Genomic DNA, 22,093 nt, shown 5'->3' on the forward strand with positions numbered 1-22,093 from the left:
TTTTTTAACTCAAAAGGAGAAAAGACCACCAAGATGCTTCAGTAACTTCATTTTCAATTCAAAATTTAATATTCATTTTTGACACATAACCATTCACAATGGCTTTTATAGGTCCAGACAGTGATTTTTATCTTTGGGCTTATTCAGTACATATAAAACTTTATAAAACTTTAATATTTCTATCAAAAATGTTCAGTCATATACTTAAATACACACGTTGTCGTAGCTTAAAGAGTTAAATTGTTGTATATTCTCTACACAGTTTGGTTTTCGAACACTGAGGTCACATTGGCTTTTAGTGGTTTCCTTTGGGACTCGTTACTTCAATACTTTATTGGTTGTTTCCATTGTTAAAATACTTCTCGGCACAGCTGTCCGATACACTTGACTGTTTGGACGCTGGTTCACACATAATCAAACTGTTGGCACTGACGGTGTCAAACATATTACAGTGTTTGGTCCTGATAGCTTTAAAATACGAGGGAATCATCTGGGAGCGGTCATAAAATCTTTGGCACCATTAAGATCCCACTTGAGAACACTAAAGAGTTTGAGGAGCCGGAGCGTCCAGGTGATCATCACAGACAGGTGCTGTACAGCGTCACTTTGTAGCTGATGTCCTCCAGGATCTTGCGGACCTTTTGCTCCAGCTCGGCCAGCTCTGCAGCTTTGGCCTCCAGGACTCGCTGGTTCGACTCGTAGGATCTCTCCAACTCTGAAAACACAGACACGCAGAGAAATGAAACTTTTTGAAAGGCTTCAATAATCAGTGTGAATGTAAAGATTTATCAGGGGATGAACAAAACATACTGAAAACACGCAATATAAAATATCTCGACGTCACCTCCGAGTCGCTGTAGCTTGGTGCTGCTCTGAGCGAGCAGCTCTTTGGCCTCCTTCTGCAGTTCGTCCGCTTTCCTCCTCGCCTGCAGCACCGACTCTCCTTTATCCCCCACCAGGTCCTCCGCCTCCTCGAATTTATCTTTCACCTCCGCGTCAAACTCCTTCACACACACAAACAGTTACTGGGATGATGGCAGCAGATTTTTACGATCAGGTTGGTGAAAAATGGTCCACCCAAAAGTCAAATGTAAGGTAAGGTAAGAGACCTGCTGCGCTTCCTCTGCGTTCTGTTTGGCCTGCTCTGTGATCCAGCCGGCCGTCTCCGACAGCCGGTTCACCTCCAGGTTGTTCTGTCTCAGCAGCCCGACCTCCCTCTCCAGCTGGACCAGGCGACCCGTGGTGTTACTGAGCTTCAGCTCCGACATGGCCGTCTCCGACTCCACCTGACACAGACAGACACAAACATTAAAATATGTAAAGCTGGTGTATCATGAGAGTTCTGTATCAGAATCAGTACATTTTGAAACACTGATAGTATGAGGAGAATATATGCACAGCTACGGAAGCCCTGAGGGGCAAATGAAGACTTTTTTTTGTCTGGTGATCCATTTCCTGTTTGATCTAAATTGTTTTCTCTCCTGTGTTTATGACTTGAGGTCTCATGGAAACGTGTGAAACTGAGTACATTTTTTTCTCAGAAGAATTTTTGTTCACGTGCTGAATAAATTTTTTTTGTGTGAAACTGAATTTTTTTTTTTTTTTTCCAGAAAAAAAATTTGTTCATTTTTTTTTGCATGTGTGAAACTACTTTTTTTTTTCTGAAATTGAGTGAATTTTTTTCACCTTTTTTTCAGTTTTTTTTTTGTGCTGAATGCATTTTTTTTTTTTTTCAAATTTTTCTCTGAAGCTGAGTGATTTTCTTCCAAAAGAAGATTTTTATTTTCATGTGTGAAACTGAGTAAATTTTGACAAAAATATTTCTCTTGAAAAATATTTTTTGTCACTTGGTTTCACATATGAAACATTTCCTGAATTTAAAAAAAAAAATCGATTTCACACATGAAAGAAACATTTCCTGAAATGTTCTTATTCACGTTTTCATAGATAAAAAAGGAGAGAAAACAATTTAGATCAGACATAAAAAAAAGAATTGAAGAGTTGACCCACCAGTCTCCACTGGTTTCCATCACATTAGTATCTAAAACAGGTCTGATTTTCAATAAAACAGCAAAATCTACAGACTGATTCTGGTTTTATTCCAGTGACGACCACTGTTCATTCACACTGTACTGTACTCACAGTGATCAGCAGGTCCAGGGTGCCCTTAGTGTTGTTCTGAGCCAGCTGGATGGCGTCCATGGCGACGTTCTGAGCACGCTCGCTCTCATCCAGTGCTGCCTTCACGACCTCTGCTGTGTCCTTCATGTTGGACGCCTTCTCACTGAGGGACAGAGAGTAAATGTTTAAACACTCTCAAGTGTGTTTGTCTTATTTATATAAACATAACTTTATATATATATCCTGTGCAAACAAGCTGACAAAAACAGTTGATGTGGGGCTTTCACATCGTCATCATCATTTCACATGTAAATAGACTATATTATAGTTTTAATGAAGATAAAGAGGTTCATCTTTTGAATATTAAGAGGGATTTTCTGTTGTTTTCCTTTCTGACGATGTTACCTGGCAGCCTTGGCCTCTTTCAGCAGCGCCTCAGCAGCCTGGATGTCCTCGGCGCTCTGACTGAGGATCGACTCCACGCTGGTCAGACTGCTGACCTTCTCCTTGATCTCCTTCGTTAGCTCCTGCAGCTTCTCGGTCGAGGTCGGCATCTCCAGAGTCAGCACCTCGTTGGCCACCGCCTCGATCACGGAAACGTCTGCCTTTTCATCTGAAATATCAGAAACAAAACAGAGTTAATCCTTTTCCCCTTGTGTTTATCTTAAACCATACGGTAAAGAACAATGGATACTTTAAGCTGAAGTCCTTTTATTTGAGACGCCTTTTTAAATATTGAAAATCTAAAAAGTTTTACAGACTTTACATTTTATATAAAAAGTAAGAATAAGTCACATGCGGTTACTTTACAGTGTCTGTGTTTGTGGTGTACTCACTGTTCAGCAGGTCTCGTATCTCTTTAATGAGGTTGCGGAGCTGGTCGTTGCTCTGCTCCACCCTCTCTTTGCTCCGGTTGGATTTGATCAGCACCTCCATAGCGTTCACCTTGGCCTCGTTTGCGCGGCTGTTGGCCTCCCATACCTAACCACAAACAAAATCAGCGATCAACTCACATCCACCTTGAATAATCATGCATCTCAATAAATGTTCACTCACCATCCTGGAGAGCTTGTCCACCTCCTGCATCGCTGTCAGGATCTCCTGGTCCAGGTCTTTGGCTGATTTAAGAGCTTTTTCTGAAGTGATGACGAGGCCTCCGCATCCTTCTCCTCCGCACTGAGGCCCTGCATCTCCACGACAACCCAAACCACCGCAGGAGGAGTCGGAGCAGCTGTCGCCTTCAGCTGCACCGCCACATGTCTGCAGAGAGAGAATAAACACAATGTGAGCAAATATTCAATCAGTTCAAGGCTGGTTTAATGTCATCTGAGAATATTTTGTTTTTCTCACCTTTTCACTAAGTGATACCAGCTCAAACTGCTCCAGCTCATTTGACAGTTTGTCGAGCTTCTTCTGATTTCTTTGGTGCTTGCGATCAAACTCCTTCTGACCGCTGCTCAGTTTGTCCTCAGTGGCTTTCCGTACTGCAGCTGACTGCTCCACTGTGTTTCCAGGATCACTGGTGGAGGCGTTGGCGCGGAGCTCCGCCATCCTAGACTGCTTGTTTGCCTCTGAAATGGTGTCCATGGCACCTGAAAACATATTATATATATATTTATTTATTTCATATTATAAAAAAGTGAGTAAACAAGTATAACCGTATGAATATAAAGCAATATGCTGATGACACCCATGTTTTCCTATCAATTAAAAGTTACATATTTTCTCTCCTACAGTCGTGTTTCTCACCCTGGATGTTGGCGTTCTTGGCGTCGTACACCTGCTGTCTCAGCTCCTTCACACTCAGCTCCAGCTGGTTGGCCTCATCGGTCAGTGCGTCCAAATTTGCATCGGTGGCGTTGGCGTCACTGTGGAGATCGTTCAAGGTCTCCTCCGTTGTGTTCAGCTTTCCGTTCAGGTAGGACATCACACCACTGAGGAAGCAAGACAGTAATGAACTAAAAAATAAAACAAAAAGGTGTCTAATGAATCTTTTCTTAGATCTGTATTTGTTTTTGTACGTACGTAATTTCATGCATCAGGTCCTGTATCTGCTCCAGCTTCACCGCTGCAGGGTTGCTCTCCACTATTTCCTTCACAGCCTTGACGTTTCTCTCCAGACTGCTGACTAATTCTTTATACGGTGCCGTCACCCCGGTGCTCTGGAGCTCCGTTACTTGGGCCTCCAGACGTTGAGTTTGGTTGGTCAGCTCGCCGACCACACTGTCCCAGACGGCAAAGCACTGGTGGCAGGGTTCGCAGGAGGGGAACTCACCCTGGTAGCCCCGGGCACACTGGTCACAACGTGGGCCTGACACGCCCTCCACACAGGTGCACTGACCTGTCGCACGATGGCACTGATCGCTAGAGATTCCCCGAGCGTCGCAGTCACAAGCTGGAAACAGAGAGAGAAGGTCCAGGAATGTTTTGTGGACTACGAAACTTCACCCGACTTTCCATCGGCATCGTGGTGAGTAGATAATGGCTGAGTTTTCATTTTTGGGTGAACTTATCCTTAAAGTCATAAACATTTACTCAACCTCTTAAATAAGTAAATAAACTTGGACGTGAACATGACCTTGAAGGTCATACTGACCCCCCCAGTGTTGAGGCACTCCCTCCTCAGAGAAGAAGAAGAGGAGGAGGAGGAGGTTTGGTGTAAGTCAGGAACAAGGAATGCAGCGTTTGGGAGGTTTCTACCATCAGTTTCCTGCACTTATTTGTGTGATTTATGGAGCAGGAGGTGAGGGTTGGGTTTGAAGTTTCTGTCACAGTGAAATATTACACCTCAGGGTCAGAACATACATGGTGATTATAGGCCATCTACAGCGAAGCCTTAAATCCCACCTTGCTTGCAAAGATGCCGACAAAACAAAAGTTTTAACCTCTGACACCTGAATGTGGTGAGAAGAACAACCTCTCGGCTGTAGCGGCTTTATCATCAACTCCCTCCACACATTTACTCCCACACATTTCTCAGTAGCGTGCCCAGATTTCCCATGAATTTACACATCAGTGACATCTGTGCGAGGTCCAGCTGGTTTAACAGCTTAGGAGACCTTCAGGGAATACAGCGGGAATAATTCAGGATTCCTGGGTCCTCTGGGCATCAGTGCATGACGAAAATGGGATGCCTGGGAGATCTGGAGAACATCTGGTTCTCATGTGTAGGGGAGGAGAGGTCATTCCCAGATCCCCTCCCTCTCCTCGCCTCTCCTACTCCTTCTCTCTTCCTCTGAGGGCGAGCCAGCTACTGGGAGACGCTCATTTCTCCGGCAGTTTGTTCAACACACCACAATAAAACTATTTTGGATCAGGGAGAGATAACGAGCCGACGTGTAATCAACTGTCTGACAAAACCGACTCATACCAAAAACCAATTTACAGTCACCGCTGGTATGCTTCCTCATTCATAATGAGCTGCACGATATGAAATGAAACAGTCACCGTGACATTTAAGGCTCTCGAGGAGTGTTCACCTCCTTATCTGGTGAACAGTGCAGGATTCATGGCCTTATTTATCCATAATCCAGAAACATACTGTATAAACAAGACTTTGAGTCTTTTATGGCCTGACAGTGACGTGTTCCTGGCTGACCAAGTCCTTCACCAAACCTCAGTTAAACTGTGATATGTTTTACGAACTGAGGACCAGAATGAATGTCAAAAGCTCCCAAAAAAAGCAGGAAGTGAATGTAGCTGCAGTCCAGTCCTGGCCGAATATCATTAAATTTCCAAACCGCTAAATGCAGAGAAGACAGAGATGTTGATCTCAAGTCAAGATTGTGCAAATTCTCAAATATCAAAGTAATTTTTGATCAAAACTTCATCTTAGACAAACATGTTGAATCAACGGCTTCTTCCTGTTTTCACAATCTTGGAAACGTTTCAAGGATTCGTCCATTTCTTTATCCCAAAAAATCTGGCAGCTGTTTTATTCATGCCTTTATAAATCACTTTTAAACTCACTTTTTTTTGCATCTTAGCAAATCCAAGTACAATGTTATAAAGTCTTTAGCTCTGTTTTAGTCTCAACTAACTCCTGAGAAAAACATCGGAGTCTTTAGCGGCTAAATGTCTCATTATGTTCACCGGCTTGTCGCTGACTTTGTGTGGCTGCCTGCTGTGGCTAGAAATGAAGCCAATGAGAGGGTAAATTTCGCCATTTGTCCCATTGTTATTGTAAAATATTGATTAAAACAGCTTGTAATGGACTTTAAATGCTCTCTGCCACGCTCTTTTCTGATAACACAACTTAGGTGCGTTGGGCATTTTCAGAAGTCAGAACAGATTTGGATCCTTCCTTTCACTGTGACCCCACCTCTTGGTATGTGGACCGCTTTAAAGCCTTGAGTTTGGTATAACGGCCATCTCCATCTTGGTCTTTTGAAGCCAGAAGTGACATATCTGGACATGAGGGTGGAGCTGGAGAGGATATCCTGATTTGATCTGACTGAGGACCCGAGAACAATCTAAAGAATACCCTGATTTATCGTCTGTTTTACTCTCAATGGGACCATAATTTACTAAATGAGCATCATGCTGTGTTGAAGAAGACGTGAAACCATAAAACTCACGAGGAAACCTAACATACGATCAGACGTCTTCGGTTCGTATATTGGTGATCGGTGATGACGACCTACCGTGACATTTGACCTTTGGATCTCCCCAGAACAGCTCTCTGCACTCCCGACACGTCTTCCCACCAAAACCTGGTTTGCAGGAGCACTGACCCGTGACCTTCAGGATCAGCACCAACACAAAGAACAACAAAATGTTATCACAGTAGGTGTACGAGTGAGAAAACCTTTGGTCTCATTCTCTCTGTTTTATGTCTTTCCTTTCACTTGCAGACACAATGGAGCTTTGTTGTTTGAAACGACCGGCTCCTCTTACAGAAATGTGTATTCAGTTATTCCTCAGTGTATTCTGAGACTTCCTTCCTGTGATGGAGAGCAGCCAGTAAACACAGAAACCCAAATGTTTGTGTGAGAGACTCGAGCAGATTTGCGTGCGCGAGTAAAACACAGCTGAAGTAAAACAGCGAGAGAGGAAATTCCCAAACAGCCGGAGTCCATATATCAACAAATCTACTCGCAAACAGGTTTTGGTGATTAGATGGTTGGTCACAGTGACTTACAGCCGCCCTGCAGCTTCACTCTCACCGAGGATTGTTTGGAAAAATGTCCTAACCGGTCCCCAGATAGTGTGAGGAAACTCTGGCAACAATAGCTCATTGAGAGCAAAGAAGAAGCAGCTGCAGGAAATGATGCAAAGTCTGACTCACCTCGTTACAGGACGATCCGTAGGAGTGGTCGGGGTCGCAGTCGCAGCGCTGGCAGCCGGTGCCGCTGGCGATGTTCCACGTATCAGCGGCGCAGCGGTCGCAGTTCTGACCCACCACGTTGGGCTGGCAGGGACACTGACCGCTGTGCTGGTCGCACTGACAGTCGTCGGGGGAGGAACAGGCCTGAGGTACCGTGCCCATCGGGTAACACATGCACTCTGGAACGATACAAGAGAAGAGGAGCTTTAAAAAAACTTTACATTTTAGTTTTGGGCCTCCGAGGGGAAAAGTTTGGTCATCAAACATGGTTAATTGTATTATATATACATATACGTGTATGTATAGTAATTCAGTGGTGTCACAGCTGTACTCACTCCTGCAGCTCTGCGTGCCAGCGTTGCCGTAGTAACCCAGTTTGCAGTGCTGACAGGCGTAGCCCTCGGTGTGGTGCAGGCACTTGAGACAGGAGCCGGTCCGAGCGTCGCAGGACGTCGGGTCGTGCATGTCGATGTTGTTGTTGCACTGGCAGGGCAGGCAGCGCCCGCCGGGCACCAGAGGGTTCCCGAAATAACCTGGAGAGCACTCGTCACACCTGGCGCCTGGAGGGAGGACGGGAAACAGGAAGTGAGGAGCGTGTTTTCAAGTTCAAAGGGGACCTTGAAGTGTTCGTGTGTGAAGTGAAGACGTGTGATGCTTTGAGCACTTGAAAGGCTGTTTACATAAAAACAAATCTGTGTACCTTTGTAGCCCGCGCTGCACACACACACCAGCTGGTTACTCAGGAGGTAACAGCTGTCAGAAAACTGGCGTCCACTGCGCGGACCATCGGGGCACATGCAGGGGCGACAGTGGCCACCTGAACCCAGCTCTGGGTCGCCGTGGTAACCGCCCAGACACCTGGAGGACGAAAGACGAACGAGACATAAAACCCGACATCCTGATTGGACGAATTCTGTCCGACGGTGGATCCAGATTAACGAACAACGTCACCTCTCGCAGTGATGTCCGGTGGTGAAGTCCCTGCAGCCCTGACACTCTCCGGTCTGAGGGTGGCAGTACTCGCTGTGTCCGTTACACTGACACGGCCGGCACTGAGGGAAGCCCCAGAAGCCCGGCAGGCAGTGGGAACACTGGCGGCCCGTCGCCCCTGAGACACACTCGCACTGACCCGTCGCTTCGTGGCAGACGCCGCTGACTGAGCCGCGGAGGTCACACTCGCAAGCTGAGGGCAAAAATGTGACTCATTACACTTCTTTCTGCTGGGTTAGATAAGCATCAGCTTGTAGGACTACAGGCCCGTTTACTCACGTCTGCAGCCGGCGGGGCTGAAGAGGAACGTAGCCGGAGCGCAGTGGTCACAGTTCCTGCCCACGACGTTGGGTCGACACCGACACTGACCTCCACTGGGGTCGCACACAGCGCTGAGGGCACCCTGAGGGTCACACTGACATGCTGGGAGACAAGTTGGAGATTTAATTAAAACTTCACATCCTGTCTTGTGATTTTTCCAGATTTTTTTGTGTGAAATCAAAGACGCTGGACAGATTAAACTTCGTACCCATGGCTCCTTTGTGCAGCAGAGCAGAGACGCTGAAGATGTAGTCGTTACAGATGTCGGTCATGGGGCTTTTCACGACGCTCTGGCTGCTCTCCAGACATCGGTAGCGCTGGAACGTATCCCACGCTCCCTCGCCATCGATCCCATGGAACATGTCCAGCTCCCTGACCCGCGGTATCAGCACCAGCTATGAAGAGAGGAGGAGGAGGAGGAGGAGGAGGGAAGCCATAACAAAAACACAGGTTAGAGGGAGGAGCAGAGAGGAGGGAGTTATTATTTCAGATGTTTATGGTGCTGAGTTAAAAGCGCTCTGTACGCACAGAGTCGATGAGAGTGTACGGGCTCTGGACGTCGCTGACAGACGAGTAGAGCGGCAGGCTGAGTCGGACCGTGTAGTTCAGTCCTTTCTCGAAACAGATCGGCCTCAACAGCAACATGTGTCTGAAACACAACACGGAGTCAGTGAGAGTAGAAAACGTTGCTGAAGCGGTGAAGTGAAGCGATGTGTTACCTGGATCCAGGTGGCAGAGAGATGGACTGGTCGTCTCCGCTCTGGATGGAGTTGCTGCAGTGACCGGAGTAGTTTGGAGGGTTGAAGACGGGACGCTGCACTCGGACGTTCACCTGCTCCCACTGCTCTGGAAGCTAGCAAAGACGGATGATTTATTAATTCGTAGCTCCGATAAGATTTATTAAACTTTTTCCCTCCTCTCTGAACACGTGTTGCAAGTTACAGCCGTGTCGTCCTCTTCTGAACTTGAAAAACAACGTTCGATTCGAGCGATTGCTAACTGTATGAATACGTTACCTGCGGCTCGTAGCGAATGAGGATGTCGTAGTCCATGGAATCGGGGATGTTGTCGACGGAGAACTCTAAGTAGGCTCCTTCTGGCACGTTAACGAAGCCCATCCCGGTCCACGTCGGACTACGATCCAGAGGGTAAGGCCTCGGTACCACAGTCACACCCTGACAGAGAGGAAGAGGTTAACCGAGCTGCACATATCTGGGAAGAAGCACCACGAAACAGATCGCGATAAACACACTCACAGGTCCGTGTTTGGCGTCCTCGGCCTCGTAGGTGTAGTGATCCAGAGCGATGAAGTAGAAGCCGGACTCGACCTGATCGCAGCGCCGTCCGAACATGTGCTCTCTGCACTCGCACTGTCCAGAGTGAGGGTCACAGCTGCGGACAGAGAGGTGGTGTAGATATTATATCAGTTCCTGTATTTTACGCGTGTTCGTTCGCAGATGAATCAATGAATCGCTTCATAAAAGTGGTCTTTAAACGTACTTATTGTCGACAGCACCGCCCTGGTCGCAGTCACACGCCCTGCAGCCGTCCATGTCGTTGGACAGACCCCAGTGCTGCGGCTACAGAGCAGAGAGCAGACGTTAGTTCGTACACACCGCAGACACACATGTATATAAAGGGTATAATGTCCAGTAGAGTTTGTATCCACACCAGACACTGATCGCAGTTATGTCCGTCTACGAGCCGCTTGCAGTAGCAGCTTCCTGTCTCTGAATTGCAGGGGTTTCCTCCGGGCAGGGTGCCGAGCGGGTTGCAGGTACAAGCTGCCAGAAAACACAATGAGACAATGAAGCAACGGATTCAACTGCGTCAGTCCGACTGAAGTTTATCTACACTGTGTGTGTTTGTAACAAGTCTTGTACTTTCACTGTGTGAGACTTACGCAGGCAGCCGTCGGGCCCTTGTCCCAGCCCGAAGTGTCCCTGTCTGCAGTTGTCGCAGCGCTCGCCCTCCACGTTGGCTTTGCAGCGACACTGGCCCGAGATCAGCCCGGCCTGCACATCGGTCCGAGCGTCACACAGTCCGCCCTGCAGCGACCCGTCTGGGTCACAGTTACACTCTGCAGAGACATGAATAATGAGCTTAAGGAGACTGCGTAAACATGTTTCATTCCCACAGCTCACGGTCATTTAAAAAGGGTAATGAGATCCCGGAGGACAGAAACATTATTTGAGCTTCGTCTTGAAAGAAAGAAGGAAAAAGTGTCCAGAACTTAACGGGTGTGTCCAGAAGATTATATTTCTCAGAGAGAAAGAGTCAGCCTGATGATGAAGCAAGAGAAACTGAGCTGGGACGTCAACAAAATCCTCTGGAGAGCTCAACAGTTTCAGGGCTATGGGGTCAGAACATGATGAAATATCTTGATGGATGAAGGAGTGAGAAGGAAAACAAATCCTGGTAATCTGTCTTAACGACTTCTATCTACTCTACACGATGCTACAAAAATAAAGAGATGCTTGTAATAACAGAACCGGTCCAGTGAGATGTTTCTGTGTGAGAATGGGCGAGATAATGAAAAGCAAAGACTTGAGAAAAGCAGCGTGTGATTTGAAAGACAAACGGGAGGCCGTGTTTCCATTTTACGGCTCTGTTTCCACTTGGACCCGGCACTTAACAGCTAATTACAATCATGATGTCACAACAGCTACTTTCTGCTTGTCACTTCAAAAGGCTTCGCCGCAGCTGCAGATGGTGAAAACGTCCCGGAGGAGGACGCCGAGTGGTGGGAACACTCAGAGGTCACAGGTCAGAGGTCAGGCGGAGGTGACTCACGCTCGCAGACGTTCGGGTCCCGCAGGTCCGGTTCGGGTGCTGGAAGTAGAAGGGCGCGCACTGCTCGCACTGTCGGCCCACCGTGTTGTGTTGACAGTCCTCGCACACGCCGCCGCTCGTGTTGCCGGTCGTCTTGTACACGGCGAGGTCGAAGTGGCACGATGTGGAGTGATGGTTGCACTCGCACTCTGAGGAGGAAGGAGACAGAGCGGTGGTTTATCTCTGACATGAAGGTTAACTCACATTAAAGTCTGACATTTTAGGGAAATACGTTAATTAACTTTCTTGTTCAGAGTTTTAGATTGACACCACTTTTTGTGCCTGTACACTAAATATAAAGCTAATGTTATACGGCTAACAGCCGGTTAGCTTAGCTAGCCTAAGCGTGAAGATTGGAAGCAGGGGGAAACAGCTAGCATACCTTTGCTAATGTTTTACTCATTTTTTTTTTTTAATACAGATTACAAACAAATGAGATATAAAATGTTGATTAATGAGTTTTGGAGGTTTTTGTTAAATAACGCTACAACCAGTTAGCTTAATTAGCAGGGGGAAACGGCTAGCATATTTTTGCTAATGATTTTACACTACATTTTTTACACAGATTAAACGTGAGATATTAATTAATAAGCGATAATTCATTTTTGTTTAGGTAGAAAGAGCCTGGCTAACTCTTCTGTGTCTGTTAGCTTAGCTTAACATGAAGACTGGAAGCTGGGGGAAGCAGCTAGCATACTTTTTAAAAATGTTTTTACACATTTTGTTCATATAAAGATTAAACAACTGAGATATAAAATATTGATTAGTGAGCTTTGGAGGTTAGAGGTAACTCTTTCCTCCTGTTTTCAGTCTTTAAACTAAGCTAGTCACATGCTAACGTTAGCTGTAGCTCCACGTTAACGTACAAACTTGAGAGTGGTATCCATCTTCTCATCAAACTTTCAGTAAAACAAAAACAAAAACAAGTATATTTCCCAACGTGTGACGGAGCAATTGTGTTCTCACTCTTGCAGGCGTTGGTGTTGCGTCCCTCAGCAGGTCTCCAAGGTAAGTCATGGTAAAAGTCTCTACAGCGCTCACAGTTCAGACCCTCAGTGTTGTGATTACAGACACAACGTCCATGAACCTGCACACACAACATGAATGAACACTAACTGCAGGTCTGTAACATATAAAACATAAATATGTGAGTACGTGTTTGACGTACCATGCCCTCCGCTCCGGTCGGCGCTCCGTCGATCGGGGCGCACTCGGAGGCGTGGCCGTAACAGAAGCAGTTGCCGCGGACGACCATGTCATAGAGGGCGTAGTAGTACTTCTCCGTCACATCGTCGCGGGAGTCGAGCAGGTTGTCGCCCAACGTGTGGAGCTTGATGAATTTCGTGCGGATGTTGGTGATCTTCAGCATGTCTGCACACAAAGATCAGAGCGTGCGAAGGAAAGTTTAAGTGCCTTGCTCAGCGGCATCTTCTCTGTCCTCACACACCCACAGCATTCACCACATACTTAACATGAGGCCTCTGGATGTGTGTGTGTGTGTCTCGGTCTGGATGTAGGTGAGTGTACAGAGGCCGGGTCGCATCCACATGTGAAATTCCATCATGTCTGACCTGCGACCACCACAAACCTGCTCCAGGTAGATGTTACCTGGACTACAGATGACTGGAAATAATCTCTATACTGTCATGAGTTCACTGTTTGTTTTTCTTTGTCTGTTTTTACAGAGGTCAAAGGTCAGGTCTAGCTTTTTTTTGTGGAAGTTTAGGAGCATCTTACTCTGAATCCTCAGGCTGTAGGGGTCCTCGATCTCAAAGGCGGGGTCCAACACCCGAAATATCACCTAAAAGAGAAAGAAAACAGACTTTCATGAGCCCTTTCCATAAAAAGTCAGAGATCAGAGACTCTTTTGAACAGAAAAAAACCTTCAAAAATGTACTTAAAAAGGCATCAAAGGTAGACTCACCTCTCCCTCGGTGGACGGTTCGAAGTCTGAGTAACGGGAGTCGCAGATGATTTCATCCACTTTGGTCAGCGGCCCGGAGGACACGCCAGGGAAGGACGACTCACAGCTGTACGCAAAGTAACGATAAACCTGCCACGTCTTCCCGAAATCCATCGAGCGCTCGATCACCATGGCAGCCGGCCGAAACGTCTGTCAACAGGGAACGGACAGCGGAGACAAGAGATACACGAGTAAGTTTTATTACTGCTTGTTCATACATCATCTTCTTCTACTCACTTTATTTTCCTTAAAGACTGTTGATTTGTTTCATTTAAAGCATATCAGCACAGTAACCGCTAACTGCTGCTAACTGTGGCCGCTGTTAGCTCGATAGCTCGATTTAGCCGTGCATCTAGCGATCCAGAGTGTTGGTGTTCACACCGCTAGCAGAGCAGCTGTAGACTGATGGTACAAGCATGTTACTGAAGTTAGCATGCTAATCAAGTTAGCTGGTTAGCATGCTAACTTCAGTAGCTATCTGTCCCGTACAATAAAGAGACATCATAATGTCAAAACTGTATATAATAATAATAATTTTAGTGATTTTTTTGAATGTTTTTCAATTTAAATTCTCACATATTGCACCTTTAATTTGAAATAATCAATTTTTTTGCTAATAGTCTCTTACAATCAGATGACAGTTTCCTTTTTCTGTGATTCGTCCTCAAAACTAAATATTGTTGAGGCCTTTTCTGGTCATTAACATCCGATTCATCCCAACTAATTACTTGATTCTTTGCATTATGAAGTTTCTGTGTAAATAATAGAGGAAATCAAACTAAATTTCTCCGATTGTAATAAAATAATAGTTATGCAAACTCTCTTTTTTCTTTGTTTTCCTTGTGTTTGTGAAAAAACAGTTGGATAAAGTTCATTTTCCTGCAGCTTTTCAACTACACCAGATATTTAAAGTATTTCATTTGAAGGGTGGAGGCTGTTAAACATGTTGCTCTTTCCTGCCATCTAATCCCAACAACAGGATGTGACCGGACACACATGGAAAATGTCTCCGAGTGTGTGTAGAGTTACAACGTATATCAACGAGAGGCACCGATCCAGCTGTGACTCATCCGAACTCATCCTCTCCCTCCCTCTTCGTCTTTTCCCACCGTTCTCCAGAGACCAAGAATGATTTTCCACATTCCTCCACCGCAGCTGTCCGACGCTGTTTATCCATATACTTGAGTATTCGTCTGATATATGTGTCTGTTAGTGTTTGTGTGTGAGGGAGAACAGGCACCTTGAAGGTCATGATAAGGTGCGTGAAATGAAACTCGGCCTCCAGGTCCAGCTGGATCGTCACGTTCTCCACACCTGGAAGACAAAAGGAAACACGACCACACAGGAAATTAACTATTAAATCTCTCTTTATTGATTTCCCACACTCAGTATTAAAGCTGTCGACACACCGCGGACATTTTCTCTTTCTCACACACTTTCTCTTGACTCTTTTCTGCAGATGTTTATGCAGCCTGGCTCTCCGGTCGTGCCCACATACGACTCTAATCAATCAAAGCTCCGGTTCTGGATCGTGTTGCAGCATGCTAAGTCCTACCAGCTACTTTGCACCAGTAAAACCAAAGAAATGTAGCATCCAGAGCCATAACTCACAAAAATAACATTTCCAGGAGGCAAAAAATGAGATTAAATGTCCTGCGAACTCTTTGTGAGTATCTGTATGACTCTGCTTTATTAGCCACGCTAGCAGCGGCGTGCTAGGAATGGGGAAAATAGGTCATTCGGTCAGACAACCACTGATAATCTGGCACAGACGTGGACGCTCCTCTCAGGGTGAGTTATTGTCAGGAGTCCTCACCAGAAGGTCACTTGATCATCTGATCAGCGAGAAGGGAAATACCCAGCTGTGATTAACTTAACAAGAGGCTTCCTCACTTGTTCTGTCGTTGACCCCAGGCATGTTGTGTGTGTTAGACTGAGTATTATGTGATTGAAACAACACATCAACAAATAAATATAGATAGATATAGAAATTAAAAGAGTCCTGCTGCCTCATTTGTCAACAAAAAATACTTTAGTTTGACCAAATACTTGCAAAACTAATGATATTAGCCATTAGCCATGTAGGCTACAGTCTGTTTGGTGCAAATCAGCAAATGCTAGCATGCTAACATGATGAACTAAGATATTGAACAATGTAAACATTAAAAACAACACAGGATACCTGCTAAAAAGTAGCATTTTGAGCATATTAGCATGCTGACGGTTACGCTAACCTTACCAACGTCAACCAAAGTCATTAAGTTGTGTCATTTGTGGTTTATTGTGTTATTCGTACCACTTAGCATCATTTTTTAACAGCATTTATCAGGTGTCATGTCAGATATGTAACTCTATCATGCTATTCTTCAGTCATTAGCGAGCTAACGTAGCCTAAGCTCTTTCAGTAAGCTAGCTCAGTTTGCTTTGTAAGGACATGCTGACTGTTCCTAACGCTACTATGATCTAAACTGTCATATATTAGCAAGCTAACCAACTTTTTTTAAGGTTATTTAAATTACTGACACAACATTTGTTATCTAAGGTGTTTATTGTGTTTTTGTGCGATGTAATTTAAAGTCTTTACAGTTACTGTTGATGTAAACAAGTTAGCGTTAATTAAATTAGCTAACTGACACTCTGCTCGCTAAAATAACATTACATTAGCAAGCCAAGTTCCCAACAACAGCTGGTCGGCTACAACCGGCTTGGAAAGCTAAACTGGATCTGGAGGACGACTGCGAGGGGAATCAGGAAATCCCAAGCAAAGCCGTTGTGCGTCTGCAGCTTCCTGCTGTTTCAAACACATCTGCGCTGCTGGCTCGCCGCTGCCTCCATGACTCACACCTCGAGACAGATTCCCACCGCTCGGAGCGAACATGTGCAGCGTGGACGTGGGAGCAGAGGGCATGTTTGTGTGGGAACTTTCTTTCTGGGGCTCAAATTGAGGATGTTATTATGGCGATAAACCCCCCAAACCCCACACGTGTTGCACATTAAGTGAAAATTAAGTGAAAACGGTGAAGAAAAATGGCCTCCGAATTCAAAAGATGAGTAAGACGGCGTTTATTTAACCACTTAAACGCCTCTTATGTAAGATACTTTGCAGTGACATCCATACGGAAAGAATGTGCTCTTTTATTGCCCCGTGGAAAGTCTTATTACAGCTCACACACCTGGCGTCAAGGTGAGCTTACCTGTATGTGAGAGTACAAACTGTCCCTCGTTCTCACCGCGGAGCTCTCTGAACCTCCGCCGTCTCATTACACGCTTCCCTTTTTCCCACTTTAAAGGCCCCCGTGTGTGTTCAAGTGATGACACACATCTGTTTCCCATCAGCACACCTGTTCTCCTCAGCACACCTGTAAGCCCCGCCCCTCCCCCTTAGCCTGATTGGCTGCAGTGAAGAGGCTCTGTGATCTCCTGTCTAGTCATTACTGAGTTCTCACCGTTCTCAGACTGCCACCAGGTCTTGAGGCGGTTGTGGGCGAAGGTCGTGACCACGTTCTCGATGGTGTGGCTGACGGGGTTGTTGTCCTCGTCGTACATCTTCTTGGAGTCGCACGCGAAACATTTCTTCTCCTCCTGATGGACACAAGAGCGAAGCAGAGAGGGTTAAAGGGTCAGTGCGCTCAAATTACAAAGAAAACATTTAGTCTCTCAGACCTCTTAAAGTAAACCGTGCTGACAGTGTCGCTAAGGAGCGATTAATCGATGATTCGAGAAGATAATCCACCGATTAACCGATGAGAATACTCCTAGTTGCAACTCTCTTCTGGTTTTATTACCAAAATCAGACTTTAAATCAGGCTGGAAACTAACGATTTGGGATCGCAGGACGGGTCGGCCGCCTTCCCACCGCGCTTTGAGTTAGGAGTGAGACTCAAAAATCAACTTTTCTTACAAATAGGACCTTAAATCGATGTATCAGCTTCGTTTAAAGTCTGATTCAAACCAGAGATCAGCTGTTTTATCAACCTCGGGCTGCAACTAGTGTGGATTATCTTCCTGAATCACTGATTAATCGCTCCCTTGAATATCACAAAATAGCGACAAACGCCCATCGTACAAAAGTGGTGACTACAAGTTTTTTGTTTGCCCGGAAACCCAAAAGATATTCAGTCAACTGCCAAATAAAATAAATAAAAGCAGAACATCTGAGGAGCTGGACTCATCAACGTCTTGATTAATGAGCTCATCAATAGTTTGAGCTCTACGTCGACACCATCCAGATAACATTGCGTGTCTGTGTGTGTGTGTCTGTGTGTGCGACAGCGTGCACATGTACAGTTTATCTGCTTCGCTGTCTTGTCGAGTGGGAGTTCAGACATTCCTCTCCACAATAAAAGCGCTGTGCTCCTCACAATCCCGTCCCTGTGCGCATGTGGTCCGGGTGGGCGAGGCCGGGGATGTTCTTGCTCTTTATCAAACACCCCTCGAGCGAGTTTCGCGCTGTGAATGGCGTCCTTATGAAATCACCGGACAACGGCTGAGCTTCCCGAGGATGAGCACAGTCCTCGAGCATGAGACGAGGACGGAGGGGGGGGAGGAGGACATTTTTCTCCCAACAATGCTGCTGAGTGGAAGCACTTAGCTCACATTTCACCACAGAGCGGGTTGGCAGGAGCTCGGTGAAGTTGAGAAACTTGCGCTGTTTGTTCACACGCTGCAATAATGTGAGATTTAAGAGTGTGTGTGTGTGTGTGTGTGTGTGTGCCAAACCATCTGGCGTGCAGGCGAGGCCCCTGCTGACAAACGTAGTGAACACAGACGCAGCACAGACCCAACCTGGCAACACGATGTAAACTAGAGGCTTCGATGAATTTTCAGCGTCTTTTAAATCGGTTTTCATCGCAATCCAGAGCTGTCGGCTGGAGATCTGAGCTTTTATTGTGAAAAAACAGAGAAATAAGATACATAAGTAGTTGCCGATTAAGTTTCGGTCGGCAACTAATTGATTAATCGACGGATTGTTGCAGCTCTGTCGTGATCGAACTGTAAAAATGAGTGAGACTGACTCACTTTCTGTGCATTGTTCCGACCGAATGACGGGAAAATTCCTCAACAAGTTACAGGAAGCACGACGAATAATTTATTATCACTTTGTTTTTTAATTAAATCCAAAGTTTAGCACGGTTATTTGTTCTAATTAAAGCTGCGCTCTTTGCAGGATGGTCATTATCGTTCATTGTTTAGATCAGAATTAATTAAAAACTTCGACAACTATTTGATTGATTGTGATGCAACTACTGAGTAACGTTTTAAAGAAAGAAAGGACAACATTATTTAATTCCAGCTTCTTAAATGTGAATATTTCCTGGTTTCTTTCCTCCGCTATGACAATAAACTGAGGATCTCGAGGTTGTGGACAAAAAAAAGACTTCTGAGGACGTCACTGATCGACATTTTTCACCATTTTCAGACATTTTATAGACTCAACTAATCGATTAATTGAGAAATTAATCAACAGATTAATCAACTACTTGGTGCACTGGGACACACGTAAAAGATATTTACAGGAGGAAACGGACGCAGACATCAAATATAAGCAAACTCAAACATACATCTGTTACATCCAGGACACCAGAACATCTCATCATCGTTATCACATTTTATGTTTCCACATGCGGCTGTTTTCTCCTCGTTATTACAGCGACATGATGCATTTCACACAGTGTTTGTGAAGGAATGCATGTCGTCTAATGAAAGTCTTTGATTTCATATCTTTATCATCCCACCGGAGAAAATGTGAATCTTTATAACTTGTGTTTCTGCTTCCACTCATTGTTTTCTGTCTCTTCTCTCTTTCTTCTTCCTGTAAATCACTTTTGAATAAACTTTGCTCACTTGGTTGCAAAACCAAAGATCATCCAGATGAAACATTTTCTCGCTCTGTGTTGTTTCATTTTTGCTACAAACAGTGAAATTATCCCTCCAGTTCAAGTTCACGGGAACTTTAGTGCAGATAAGTCAGAGAAGCGGTCATGAAGTCTCTTAAAATCAGCAGTTTTGCACCAGAACTACGTCTTTAATTTTACAACCATCATTAATTATGGTTATTTAAACTTTAGCTTAAAGTCTTGAGACTGTTAACAAACTATGAACTGTTTATTTAGCTTTATGAACACTCAAATAATGTTTAAACAGTATTTATTGACCATTAACAAAGTACTATAAACATGAGTTGCAACTTTACAATAAACACTTGTTTAATAAATGGTTTATAAAGCATTTTATTGTTTGTTAACTTCAGCAGCTCTGATAGTTTATTTTCTGCTCCTTGTTCCCAGCAGCTGTTTTCTTACCTCCAGATGTCCGACGATGCAGAAGCGCTCCGGCTTCTTCAGACCGCAGGTGGACGAGGCGCTGAGTTTGTGGGACCGGCCGATCAGCAGGTCACCTGTGGCCGGATAACAGCTGCCCTCCGTGCAAACATCTGCAAACTCTGGGAGCTGAGCCCTGATGGGACACCACAGGGCTGCAAGGGAGGAAGACTACTGTCAGGCCTGGACGTGATCTGATCAGCCTCAAGCTCCAATAAACACAGGTACCCTCTTATAATAACAGATATTCTCTTATAAAAACAGATATTCTCTTATAATAACAGATATTCTCTTATAAAAACAGATATCCTCTTATAATAACAGATATTCTCTTATAATAACAGATATTCTCTTATAATAACAGATATTCTCTTATAAAAACAGATATCCTCTTATAATAACAGATATTCTCTTATAATAACAGATATTCTCTTATAATAACAGATATTCTCTTATAATAACAGATATTCTCTTATAATAACAGATATTCTCTTATAAAAACAGATATCCTCTTATAATAACAGATATCCTCTTATAATAACAGATATTCTCTTATAATAACAGATATTCTCTTATAATAACAGATATTCTCTTATAAAAACAGATATCCTCTTATAATAACAGATATTCTCTTATAATAACAGATATTCTCTTATAATAACAGATATTCTCTTATAATAACAGATATCCTCTTATAAAAACAGATATTCTCTTATATAAAACAGATATTGTCTTATAAACACAGATATAAAACAGATATCCTCTTATAATAACAGATATTCTCTTATAAAAACAGATATAAAACAGATATCCTCTTATAAAAACAGATATAAAACAGATATCCTCTTATGAAACAGTTCAGCCTGACTTGATTTCAGTTGTGAAACCCAGAAGTTTCTTATAAATTAAAGTCACACGCTCTCCCTCTGTGGATAAAGTTGTGTTTTGCTGTCAAACTTTCCTGCAGCAGCTTCACCTTTTCTCATAACTTCCGCACACAGTGAATAATGGCTCTCATATGTCTCTCATTACACGTGTTGTTGCTGTAAGAAGAAGTGTTTGGCAGAATCAGGCCAGTGAGCTGAAAACAACATCAGCTGGATATAAAATACACAACAAACTCACCCAAAGTTGTTAAAAGGTGGATGATGAGCGACATGTCCGAGTCAGGATCACTGACAGCTCGTCCTGTCGCTGATGTTGATGCTCCTGCAGCTCAGACACAAAGTGTGTGTGTGTCTGTGTGAGTGTGAAGCGAACAGGCAGAGGGAGGTGTGTTGTAAGTGCGCCTGTATGGAGTGTGGACAGTGCCACTCCGAGAAATGCAAACTGTATGGCGTGTGGACAGTGCCACTCCAAGAAATGCAAACAGTATGTAGTGTGGACAGTGCCACGCCAAAAAGGGAAACTATGGAGTGTGGATAGTGCCACTCCACAAATAATAATAATAAAAAGAAAGAAAAAAGAAATGGCAGCAGTATGAAGTGTGGACAGTGCCCCTCCATTAAAAAAGAAAGAAAGAAAAAAGAAATGCAAACAGTATGGAGTGTGGATAGTGCCACTCCAAAAATAAAAAATAAATAAAAAAGAAATGGCAGCTGTATGAAGTGTGGACAGTGCCACTCCCCCCCCCCCAAAAAAAGAGAAAAGAAATAAAAAAGAAATGACACCAGTATGGAGTGTGGATAGTGCCACTCAAGAAATAACAGTAGTACAGAGTGTGATTAGTGCCACTTGAAGAAATGCCATTTATCTAAAAAAAAAAAGTGCCAAAAAGTTTGTACGCTGGCTTGCGGTGTCTCTTCATTTTGTCTCCCGGTTTGTTTACCTTTAGCCTCTGTTTGCGCCCACATCCATGTGTGACGTAGCCACGTAGCTGACACCGCATAGTCCTCTGACAAAAAAAACCTTTTTGTAGCCTAATTCATTCGCATTTTTACTTTTTTTTTTTTGAATTGCGAACCTGCAAAAGTTTGCTTAACATTTGCTTGACATTTTGTGGGAAAGTCATGGACATGGACTCGTAATTAAGCAAAGTCTCTAGTAACAGCAATATCACCAAAAGTAACATTACAAACAATAAGACAAGTGTGATTTCCTCCCAATGTGGGGAGTTTGTGAGTTTGTGGTAAAACAGAGAACAAACTGACTTTTGCAGGACAGATGAAATGTTGTGCTGCTGCAGAGTAAAACAGGATGTTATGTTTGCTTTAAGCAAAT

At 44.4% G+C, this 22,093-nt stretch overlaps 1 protein-coding gene across 1 annotated transcript; it reads right to left on the reverse strand.

Moving 5' to 3' along the window:
- Positions 1-46: 46 nt before the first annotated feature.
- lamb1b (laminin, beta 1b) lies at positions 47-21,077 on the reverse strand. The gene is given in 34 exon segments (XM_073480570.1): positions 47-715; positions 845-1,004; positions 1,110-1,286; positions 2,143-2,284; positions 2,527-2,734; positions 2,958-3,102; positions 3,178-3,381; positions 3,472-3,713; positions 3,871-4,055; positions 4,147-4,516; positions 6,765-6,861; positions 7,409-7,626; positions 7,783-8,007; positions 8,148-8,305; positions 8,399-8,630; positions 8,717-8,860; positions 8,967-9,153; positions 9,287-9,407; positions 9,478-9,611; positions 9,775-9,933; positions 10,015-10,150; positions 10,259-10,338; positions 10,430-10,542; positions 10,662-10,838; positions 11,552-11,581; positions 11,584-11,739; positions 12,557-12,677; positions 12,759-12,961; positions 13,328-13,391; positions 13,515-13,703; positions 14,794-14,867; positions 17,000-17,135; positions 19,856-20,028; positions 20,999-21,077. Coding segments are annotated over 34 exon segments (5,331 nt in total). The 5' UTR covers positions 21,033-21,077; the 3' UTR covers positions 47-578.
- Between the last annotated feature and the right edge of the window lie 1,016 nt (positions 21,078-22,093).

This window comes from Pagrus major, chromosome 14 (assembly GCF_040436345.1).
Source record: "Pagrus major chromosome 14, Pma_NU_1.0".
In the NCBI taxonomy this organism is placed as follows: Eukaryota; Metazoa; Chordata; class Actinopteri; order Spariformes; family Sparidae; genus Pagrus; species Pagrus major.